Raw genomic sequence first — 12,000 nt, forward strand, 5'->3', positions numbered from 1 at the left:
TCAAAATTTTGAAATAGCCATTTTGTTCAGCGTAGTTGATTTCTAGATACAAATTATGTTTTTGAGGAGGACAGTCCCCCAAAGCCCTTAAGGAAAGGGTTGTAAGTTATGCCCTAGTGTATGTAAGGCTTTTTATAGAAGGCATTGTCGTAGAAACTTCAAAAAAGGCTCATTCGGTTGGAAATTCAAAGGGCTAGTGCCCTTTTTAATAGTCGATAATGATTATAGGGCAACTAACCCGCCTCTCACACCCACCGTTTCCCCAAACACATCTAATCAAAACTTCGAGATAGCCATTTTATTCAACGCAGTTTTAAGTTCTGGAATTTACGTCTTTGGGGATAACAATCCCCCCCCCCTCCACAGCCCTCAGGGCAAGGGTTGTAAATTATGCCAAGGAGGTATATAAGGTTTTTATAGAACGCGTTGTCGTAGAAACTTCGAAAAGGTCTCGTTCGATTGGAAATTGAAATGGCTAGTGCCCTTTTTAATCGTCGAAAGTGATTGGAAATCAATTAACACCCCTTCCACGCCCACCTTTTCCCTAAACACATCCAATAAAGATTTTGAGATAGCCATTTTGTTCCACGCAGTTCAAAGCTCAGGAAATCAGGCAAAGTCACAGTCTTCAGGGCAAGGGTTATAAATTATGCCCTAGGTGCATATAAGATTTTTATTGAAAGCTTTGTCGTAGTAACTTGAAAAAGGGCTCAATAGATTTGAAATTCAAAGGGCTAGTGCCCTTTTTAATAGTCAAAAGTGATTTGAGGGCAACTAACCCCCCTTTTACACCAATCTTTTCCCCAAACACATCCAATCAGTATATTAGATAGCCATTTTATTCAACGTAGTTGAACGTTTTTGAAATTAGGTCTTTAAGGATGAGAACCCCACAGCCCTCAGGGCGAGGGTTGTAAGTTATGCTCTGGGGGCATATTAGGTTTTTATTGAAAGCGTAAAAACTTCAAAAGGGCTCTTTCAATTGGAAATTGAAAGGGCTAACGCCTTTTTTGATAGTTGAAAGTGATTGGAGAGCGACCAGAGCCCCTCTCACGCCCACCGTTTTCCCAAACATATGCAATCAAAAATTTTGAGATATCCATTTTGCTGAACGTAGTTGAAAGTTCTTGAAATTAGGTCTTTTAGGATGATTACCCCCTCAGAGCCCTCGGTGCAAGGGTTGTAAGTTATGCCCTAGGGGCACATAAAGTTTATATGGAAAGTTGTTATAGAAATTTCAACAAGGGCTCATTTGATTCGAAATTGAAATTGCCCTTTTTAATAGTCGAAAGTGAGTATAGAGTAATTAACCCCCCTCTTACGCCCTCATTTTCCCAAAAACATTCAATCAAAGTTTAGAGATACCCATTTTGTTCAACGTAGTTGAAAGTTCTATAATTTATGTATTTAAGGATGACAAACCCCTCAAAGCCCCAAGGGCAAAGGTTGTAAGTTCTGCCCTGGGGGCATATAAGGTTTTCACAGATAGATTTTTAGAGAAAATCAAGAGGGCTAGTGCCTTTTTTATTAGTCGAAATTGATTGGAGGGTAACTAACCCCCCTCTCACGCCCAACATTCCTCCAAACACATCCAATCAAAATTTTCAGATAATCATTTGGTTCAACGTAGTAGAAAGTTCTGGAAATTAGGTCTTTGAGATTGACACCCCACCCCCAGCACTCAGGGCAAGGGTTGTAAGTTATGCCCTGGGGGCATATAAGATTTTTACTGAAAGTATTATCTTAGAAACTTCAAAAGGCCTCATTTGATTGGAACTGAAAGGGCTAGAGTCATTTTTAATAGTTGAAAGTGATTGGAGAGTGACTACCGCCCCTCTCACGCCCACTGTTTCCACAAATACATCCAATCAAAATTTTGAGATAGCCATTTCAGGTCAACTAGAGGAGGCATGAAACTAAATTAAACAGTACTATTTGTGTCCAGATTTTTAAAAGGGTGTATATTGTTAAAAATTGCTGGAAAATTTTCTCCAGCATACAAATAGCAGGCCAAACTATAAAGTCTTAAAAAAAGAAAAAGATTTAAAGTATTATTTTCTATTTCCCTGAAAAGACTATGTCAATACAAAACGAACAGAAATTAATTAAAAAAACTTTTTCCACAAAATAACTTTTTCAAAGAAAAGTAAAGAACTCCATTAAACAAAAAATGAGCAAAAATAAAATAAAATAATCTACCAAGCGTGAAACTACCACAAATCAGCATCGGTAAATAAATGAAACCCAAAACGAACAGAAATTACAATAAATAACCAAGTCAAACTCAAAACGAGCAGAAATTAACACAAGTTGTGTGCAAAACCCCTATGTCTTCCCAAGGCCAGAACATAATTTGCACTTTACTGAAAAAAATACAAATGAATGTTCATTGTCAGTTTAATATACATATACTGATATTTAGTAATCAAAATGTTAATATTATTTGATTTATTAAAGTTATAAAAGTAAAAACATTTATATTTTTTTCAGCAAGTCAAACAAGCACGTCAAGGAGTGAAGACAGCATCTAGGCTTGCTCCCTGAACCGGCACGAACGGGTTGTACTACAAGGCACCAGAACAAACTGGAGCCTTGTAAGCCCGCTGTTACCAGCCGATAAAGATTGTATCTTGGACTATATTTTGTGTTTCATTTTAATGACTAAGTAACAAGGAAGAACGAATATTTAAATTGTATTTTATGTTTCATTTAATTAATGTTGTTTGACATAATCAATTCTATCGTATCGTATCGATATATAAGGAAGCCATTTTGTCTCATTTTGAATATGGAGAACCATTGATTTCTATCGATCAATGACTCCTTGGAATTCCATTTGCCGTCGCCAATTCCAGAAAAAACATTTGCAAGTGTTTGGAAACTTGCAAAAAAGCATTCTATGTAAACGGAAATCACTTTCCATATTGTTTTCTATCAGAATTCCTGGAAAAAATATTTGTCTTCTAACATGGAATCCATGCATTTACTTTGGACGCAATGGAGTACAGAAGTGGTCGATAGAAAGGGAATTTCCATCAGTCTTGTTTTGGATTTTGAACACAACATATCCTTCTAAAAGGCAGATATGTCCCAATACCAAGAAGTAAGTCACTTTCTCTATTAGAACTTTCCCCATCTCCAATTTCCTTATAGTTTTTTCTAATCAAAAGCAAGCCAGTAAATCCCATATGTCTCTTTTTCTATCCCCCCCCCCCAACATTAAGATGAGCATACTTTTTTTTGGCTAGTATAATTCTCTAAATGAAATTAGTATTTAAAACTCTCTTCCTCCGTCCCCCACCACCGATAAATTTATCTAATTTTATCACGAATTCAGCTTTACCATCCAAATTCGTTTCACCAATTTTAAAATGCTTTCCTTATTCTAACAGCTTGCTAGAAAATTAAAATTCGTCATGTATTTGAGGGAATAAACATCAATTATCGTGCAATTTTGAAACCGTTGATATGCGATATATCATTTAATGATTATAGAAAACTGTTCTTGTTCATTATTGACTGATAAAGGGCTTCGCATATGCCATTTTGTGGGAAAATTTTTGGCTTTAGTTAAAATAATGTAAAAAGCGCATTATTTATATTTTTAATGTGTAGGTGTGGGGAGAATCTTCTAAATGGTAAATACAAGTAGTAAAACAGGAATTTTATGCGACGCCCCCTTCTCCTTAATAAGGTCAGATGTAAGCCTAGGCTGCAGACTAAATGTATAGTGAATGTCCGGCTTTTCCCTCTAGATTGTCTTCTTTTACATATTTTTCATAAAATGTTTTCCTAAATCAACCCCCCCACCCCCCCCCGCCCCCAAAAAAAATTCTAGTTTAGGTACTTTTTGCTATTTAAAATGGGCTTTGGTTAGGCGAAATAAGACGAGTCTACAAGGTAGCGTATGGTCTCGGTGGGTATTTTGAGGCGCTTACAAAGTCTATTTTATAACCATTTCAATAACCAACCACAAAACCCTGTATTCTCAATTGATTATTCCATTTCGACATGGATTTCAAATTCTTGGCCTAGAATTGAAGCACTTCTGGCATCAGACGGCTGAATAATGCAAATTTTTTAAAGCTTTTCTTTTAAGCTTAAAATACCTGCATATAAAGTTAGGCAGGAGAAGGAGGGTTTCTGACAATGATAAAGAAGGGAAGAGTGTTTAAGTGTTACATTAAACACGCTTGTATAAAATATTATATCTTATACATATTATAGAAAATTATACATATTATACATATTATATTTATCTATATTATAATAAAACGCGGTCTACGATATTTGCCATTCGAGATTGTTCTTCATTACTCAGGTTAAGAACGTTTAAGTTCCTCTTAGAGCAAAGGAGCTGTGCATGGGATTTTCAAATCGGTAGATTTTTATCATATATGGAATCCTCTGTTAAGGTGGGTAGGGGCTGGTAATTTCCATAAGATGTATTTTTTATGAAAAACTAAAATTTTGTTTATGTTTCAGGAATTTCCAGAGCTCCCTTCTCCATCGAAGAAGGCAAGAGGGCACGAAGAAACCCTGGCAAGGGTATCAAGGCCGTCAGCCATAAGGTATGCTGGTCTTTCCATGGTCCCCCATCAAGCAATGCCCGGCCCTTCTAGGCAGGCCCTAGGCCAAACCTTGACTCCCCATCAAGCGATGCCCAGCCCTTCTAGGCAGGTGCTAGGCCAGCCCTTGGCCCCCCCATCATAAAAGAGTCTTATTTGTTAGTTCCAAAGGCTTTGAGAAGCCACTGCTCCTCAGATTAAAAGTTTTGTTAATAGTTCAAAGACACTTTTTCTCTATAGTGTTTTCCAGCGATTGGTTGAGGTCATATCCTATCGAACACACATACCCTTAGTTTGGGAATTTCAAAAGAAATAGCTAATACTAGTGTTTTACTGTTGCCGCTAAGAAGGTTATTTGACAGAGGGAGGGGGAAGGGATAAAAGGGGCTCCCCCGGGGGAAATCGGACAGCCTTTTCAAGACCTAGTATTGAAAGGTTTTTCAGGGTTACTACAACATATTCTTTTTCATAGCTAAAAATACTTCAAAGGGAATAAATTATTATTTTTTTTAAGCCACAGCCAACATTGATGATCACCTCACTGACCTCCTTGGAGCAGTACCAATGGACACAACCTCCAACGAACTATCGGCATGGATTGATGATTATCTCGCAAAATGGCCAGAAACAATACCACCATCAGTAAGACTTTGTAAAATATAGCCGAAACTTAAGGTTTAAAGTTCTTCCAGCTCTTAATTTCTTAACTGCTAATGGGGGGGGGGATCTATGGGTCCAAAGGGCGGTCTATATATGGACCCTCCAAGGTATTTGCTCCTAATACATTGAAAAGAGAGCCTTTTGGAGGCTTGTTACATTTATAACCAGTAGTGTGGGTCCAAAGGGTTTTTGGAGTCCCAATACATTTAAGCCAGTAGTATGGTCATAGGAGCTTCGAGAGGTCACATCGCCCATCTATGGTCACAATACATCCAAAGGGATCCCCTAAGGAGGTTCATTATATATATAGCCAGTAGTGTGGCGGCATGTACGTTCTTAACTATTCTCTTTTCATAGGATGAAATGTTTCACTGAACTAATAAGCTCTTATTTTTTTTTAGGTTCACATACCGTCACCACCATCAGAATTTCCGGACAATTTGTGTAAACCTCCATAAGACAGTGAACAAGAGGGATATGTAAGTGCCGGGGTGAGTTCGTTTAGTATACAGTCCCCAAACTGTGATTTATATTTGTTTGTAAGGGATCTAAGCCTCGGTAATGAATTTTTTGACAAAATTTTAGAACAAGTGCCAGTAATAGAGGTTGAGAGGGTGCTTGAAGCGTCCACCCCTCACAGTGATATGGGGAAACAAAGTGGTGGCGGCTAACCCCCTGTTTTGACAAAATTATTGTTAGCTAATACCGCTTTACGCAATATTTATGTTTTTAGGGCTGAATTTGTGAATCCCTTATTACTCTTACAAATCGTAGTATCCACATGGATCCGATGGACATTACACACTCTTATGACAGCATTTGGGTGCTACTTGAAAACCATATTCGGGAGAATGGAGTGCGAGACAGCATTAATGCATCCATTGCAATTAAAATAACTTTTTTAAATAAAAGGACGGATGATTTGTGCACATACCACCTGCAAACGGCAATACGGACACTTCAACCAGACTTGTATAATTTTGAGGGTGTCTGTCTGATTGGGTTGGAAATATCTTTCATAGGCTGGGGGAATATAGTGAAAACGGGAGCGGTTCTATTATTTTATTTATTGAAAATTTAGAAGTCAATATTATAAAACTTAAAAAATAATTCGTTATAAGAGTCGGGAGGGTGCAGGGGGGTTTGCAAAATATAATACAGATTTAGAAGGGTTTAAAGGTGTGCAACGCTTTCGTATCGAAACACGCTTAGAGTACTTCAAGTATTCAGTCCTTGTTGCGGGCCATAAACCCTTGAAAGACGATGCAGGAAAGACACATTTGGATGGTTTGGCAGCTAATGGGGGCAAGGAGGAGGTATGGTTTCCTAAAGATGATTTTAATTGTTTTAAGGGGCGTTATCCTGTAACACTAAAGGGGGTTGATATTTTTAACTGGGCAAATGAGCATTTAAAGATTGGGGTTTCAGTGTTACAGTACTACATGGAGTATGAAGAGAGGGAACTTAAAGATGAAAAGGGTTTGTTATAGTCTGTAAGGGCTCCATCCATTGAGTCAGTGAAGCACAGGTAATGGCTCCTTTACGAGCCTGCCAAAGATCCTGATTCAACTCGACATTTGTTTCCTATTAAAAATATTAGTCAGATTTTAAGTGAGGGTGGAATGGGTCGTAATGGGACCTGCTATTATTGTCCAATGTGTTTATCTAGATTCTTTAGTGAATAAAATTAAAGCACAGCTGGAAACACTGCATGCGTCATGGATAACAGTCCGTGGAAACAGTTTTGGGGGATGATGCCATCTTGCGTTTCAAAAATTTTCAGAACACGCTCTTGCAGAGTGAGAAGGTGTTTTAGACATCAAAGCTAAACTCATGGATTTGTACGATCTATCAAATTTGAACCGTGTAAAACAATATGAACCCACTGCGGTCTCTTTTGCCTACGCACGGAGAGACTTAAGTAATACCACGCAAATGGTAGATGTAGTTGAGACACTGGGCGGGGAAGATTGTGTTTGCACAGCTATTGTTGCACTTATTAAAAAGGCGAATAAGTCAATTTAACGGCTGTGCAACACACATTATCCACTGACTCATTTACCAGAAGACGATTTGGTCATTAAAAATAAAGATATATGTTGGATTTGTAAAAAAAAGATCGTTGAGGGTTTTGGGAATTCCAAAGCCCACAACCATGGTCATTTAGTTGATCCTATTCTATCGGGAGGGAGAAGCTTCCGGTTGTTGCACATAACTCATGTAATGTAAATGTTAAGTAACCATACTTTATACCGGTATACATGCACAATTCCAACTACGATTTGAAATTCATTTTACCAGCGTTGGCACATTTGCAAAAGTAGAAGTTGTAAATGGCGCATGGGTAAATGGTTCCTTTTCATGTAACATCATATCTAAATCATCTGAGAATCTGCTAGTCTTAGAACTTAAATGGAAAACACTTGATAATGGCAATACGTACATGAATAAAATCCGTTTTTTAGGCTCCTATAGTTTTTTTCTTAAATGTTTAAGTTAACTCATTCAAGTACAAAAAAGTGATGATGTTAATAGTTTGCCCTTCCTTAAACAGCACTTTCCAGATGACGAAAAGCATGATTTATTAACTTGTAAGGGCATATACCCGTACGAGTACTAAAACTATGCCTCGAGAATACGTGAAAAGAAATGACCACCCATTGAAGCGATTCATGATTCAATTCGTGATCGTCAATGCATCACTGCTGATTATGAATTTCGCAAGTGGGTTTGGGCTAAGGGAGGGTGTAAAGATGGGGATAATTACTGTAAAATGTAGCTGACCAGTGATGTATTGACGTTGTTGGATATTGTCTGTAAAACACGGATATAACTTTGGAGGAATTTCATTTTCATTTAGGGTAATGTTTTTTCAACTCCTCATTATGTGATGCATCCAATTCTACAATTTAGGATTAGGTCTGATGACCGATGTGGATCAGCACTTATTTGTAGAGAGATCAATAGGGGGAGGGTATGTTTTCGACGGGGATCGTATCCTTGAAACTAACCCGACTGGATAACGCACACGTTGAAAAGTCGAATGCGGCGCTCTTGGATATGAACTCTCTTTAGCCGTCGGCTAAAGAGAGTGTCACTAAAGAGAATGTGTCACTTTTGTTTGCCGCGTGGGAACTACCAATGACTGAACCATCCTTCTGCTCCAAATTTCCCCAATATTTACACTGTTGAGGAGAATGGACAACAAGGATGGTTATCAAAATTGATGGTAAAATACCTTTGAAACTTCTTGACTCGGCAAAGGACTTAGATTTTCCTTGCATAAATAGACTGGTGCCTTGGGATTCATTGAAAACAAAGGTTGAAAAAGGGATCTCTAAATTTATTTTAAATTTGGCATTTGTTAAGATGTGCAAGAGTGCGAAACATGAGTCGTTGTACCCGACCTAACAGAATCGGCCCAAGTCATTGCAGATCCGAACTACACATCTTTCACGACCATAGACCCCAATATGGCCCTTTTACATAAACAGAAAAGAAGAATAAATTTAAATAAAAACATTGCCACTGGCAGTGCCATACTATAAATAAAAAACACTCATGTTGGAGTTTTATTATAATGTATGTAACCTGCAATATCCGGGGAGGGTCAAGTTCAAGCTTATTACGGGTATATATACTCACTCTTGTTAAAAGCTAAAACAGAGAATATGTTGGACAATTTGGACAATGGTAAACACATTAGCTCCCGAATAGACTTTACCAACTCAGTCCATTTACCTAGAGCTAGTGAAACTCCAGGCCCCAAATCACTTATTGAAGTTACAATCCGAGACCGGGAGCGACTTGGTATCCTAAGGTGTGTTTCCAGGTCTGAAATTGTACTGTCAGGAAACACACAATGAGGTTACCTAACAAGTTTTCAAGGGGATACCTTCACACTATATAAAAGAAAATTTTAATATGAGTATTTATAGTAACTGTGTAGAAAATAATTTAGTTTCAAGAGCGAAAGTCATGGCCATTCACTCTTTAAAGTATAAGAAATTCACAGTGCGAGTGAAAAAAATGCCATGTCCACCATATAAGACAAAGTACTTTGTAGGCCTGAACGGTATGAGGGTACTACCAGACGGTCACTACCTTACTTCAGACCGAGTTGATTGTATAGACTATAGAAAACAACTCGATCTTGAGAAAGTCAAACAGTTGGTGGGAGGTGGGGCTCAGTCTCCAGCTCAGCAGTGTGTATTTTCGTTTGTTTTTGGATAGTCATTTTCTAGTCATTTTTAAATGGTTTTACTTATTTATATATTTTAATTTATAAATTTTAATTTTTTGCACAAAGCGGTATTTCAAAAAGTGTTATACTAGGTTTTTCACCTCGCCACCGCCTGGTCTCGTATCCGGCCCTCGCTTGCCGTGGCGGGCTCCAAGCCTTCCGGCCCTGCCTTCGGACGCCGCAGTGGCCACCCTCCGACCTTCAGAAGTGGTGCTTTTTAGTGTCTATTTTAATGCTCAAATGATTATTTATAAGTGTCTGTTTTAACGTCCAAGTGCTTTCAAATATTTTTAGTGTTTTAGCAAGTATATTTTGTTTTATATTATAGTGAATATATTTCTATTAAAGAAAATGTCTATTTTGATTTTCAAAGGCTTTTTTAACGTTCAAGTGCTTATTTTTAAGTGTCTATTTTAAAAATTTTTAATGCATTTAATTACATTTAAGAAAATGTATAAGCTATCTTTTGACTATTTATTCAAAAAAATGAGGTTAGATTCGGTTTGTTGTATTTTGACATTGAAGGAGTATGTATAACTTTCAAACGTCATTCAGATCATTTCTTTGCGGACCATCGATGTCTGGCAAAACAGCACTTTCACAGAAAATAATCCCAATCTAATTCATACGAGGACTTGACGAGTTTAATAGTATTGCGCCAAACTCGTGGTTGGCTACTGAAAATTTAGCTGAATCTATTGAACAATGGTCTCAGGAGATGCTACAATTATTCACATTCCAATCCCATCATGACAAAAATTTTTGTAACTGTTGTCCTCCATATTTGTTTTCATCAGAGTAAACGTATGAGAACCCTTGCTTTGTATTTTACTTACCATATCATCTATATTGTTGTTCGCGATTCAAGTTCTCTTATAACTCCAAACAAACAAATATATCCTGGCGAACCAAATTTTTACTATCTGCGTACAATCAAGCTGCTTTTAAACCTTATGGTTATATTTTATTGGATTACATTTTATAATATATTGTTTTGGATTATATTATATTGAATATATTTTATTGGAATCAAAACATACCCGGAGAGTTACTGGAAGTCACTGATATTATTGACAATGAAATTACTGTATATCTACCCGTGAATAGTAAAAAATTCTATTATTCACCATCATAACGCTGAAGAAGCTACATGATAACAGACATTTATTTTCCGCCCTGGCTAGTCCAAAATTACGGCTTAGGAAAGCTATGCTTAAACACAGTATTGAAAATTAATTCCTCTATTCCGTATCGGAACTATGTTTACATTTAATGGAAGGAAGTGCCCAACTGCCAGATGGTATTAGACAACAGACAAAGACACATCGTTTACTTGCTAACCAGCCAAAAAAGGAAATAGCAAAAGAAAACGTCTTGTTAAAGCAGGTGGTAGTTTTTTTTCATCGTTACTGCTGATAATCACCAGACTTGAAAACACTGTTTTCTAGAAATGGATAAAACCTATAAATGGACGCCAACTAAACTCGCTCTTTGATCAAAAGAGTACTTTGAATATAATCTTGATAAACTTATTAACAACAACAAATGAATATCACTTGAAAATGCCCTTTAACGTGTTGACAAAAATAAACCTTAGCGTTAAAGAACACTCAAAGAAAATGTATTTGATCAAACTTCTGAAAGTACTGAAACTTTGAAAACACCAAAACAAAAAGAAAAAGATTTAAATAGAGTTTCGTCAAGTGTTTCAGACTTATTACCTCATTCTTATCGCGAGCAGATTAAAATACTCTGGATTTATCTCGCTGAAAATGAACATATTGATGAGAAAAAAATAAAGTTCTAATCTAAGGCAAGCCCTATAATTTTATTTATTGGTTTATCAGACTTGATTGAAAATCGTAAAAGACTTGAATGCTTTGATAGTCAGTTATATAAGCTTTTAAAGTCGTCAAATTTTTCAAAAAGTCTCATTGGGAATCAAAATGTTTTAAAAAGGGTAAAGGAATTTGAAGAAATATCCAAAGATACATCACATGATATCACGCCAAGTGGCGATGATTTAAAATGTATCCAACGAAAGCGTTTTTCCGCCTCATTTAGTATGCAAAAGGATAGCAAACGCTTCACACCATGTTTACGATTAAAATGGATCAAGTTTCGAAACGGGTAACTGAAAATATTGGAGAAGTGAGAATTTTACGTTCTCCCACTACACTTTCTAAAGTTATCGGAGTGGAAAACAAATTAGCAAAAGAGTATTTACAGAAGGAGCTCAGTTACATTCTTGTTCGAAATCATAGAGTTCGGGGAAATCATTATCAAAAACTAAGGCCTTTTCCCCCTTGCATCTATTACAAGCAGATCTTTTACTCTAGGTGAGATTCAAAGAAGTTATAATAGACCCTACAAATGCATTTTACTTGTAATAAGTGTTTTTAGTCGGTATCCAGTTCCATTGCGGTCAAAAAGACGTTATATATTCAATATATATCCAAATATATTCAATTTGAGCCCTTGAATCGGTCTTTGAACTAGATTCTTATGGACCGATTCAAACAGATGGGG

General features: G+C 36.9%; 1 protein-coding gene across 1 annotated transcript; it reads left to right on the forward strand.

Moving 5' to 3' along the window:
* The first annotated feature begins 2,976 nt into the window (after positions 1 to 2,976).
* On the forward strand, positions 2,977 to 9,813 carry LOC148951262 (uncharacterized). Its single transcript, XM_089090210.1, has 4 exons — positions 2,977 to 3,103; positions 4,486 to 4,571; positions 5,630 to 5,707; positions 9,564 to 9,813. The coding sequence occupies exons 1-4, from the start codon at positions 3,086 to 3,088 to the stop codon at positions 9,736 to 9,738; spliced, it is 357 nt and encodes a 118-aa protein (XP_088946336.1). The 5' UTR covers positions 2,977 to 3,085; the 3' UTR covers positions 9,739 to 9,813.
* Positions 9,814 to 12,000: the final 2,187 nt, after the last annotated feature.

This window comes from Artemia sp. Qi Xiang Cuo, chromosome 6, assembly GCF_049724085.1.
Source record: "Artemia sp. Qi Xiang Cuo chromosome 6, ASM4972408v1, whole genome shotgun sequence".
NCBI lineage: Eukaryota > Metazoa > Arthropoda > Branchiopoda > Anostraca > Artemiidae > Artemia > Artemia sp. Qi Xiang Cuo.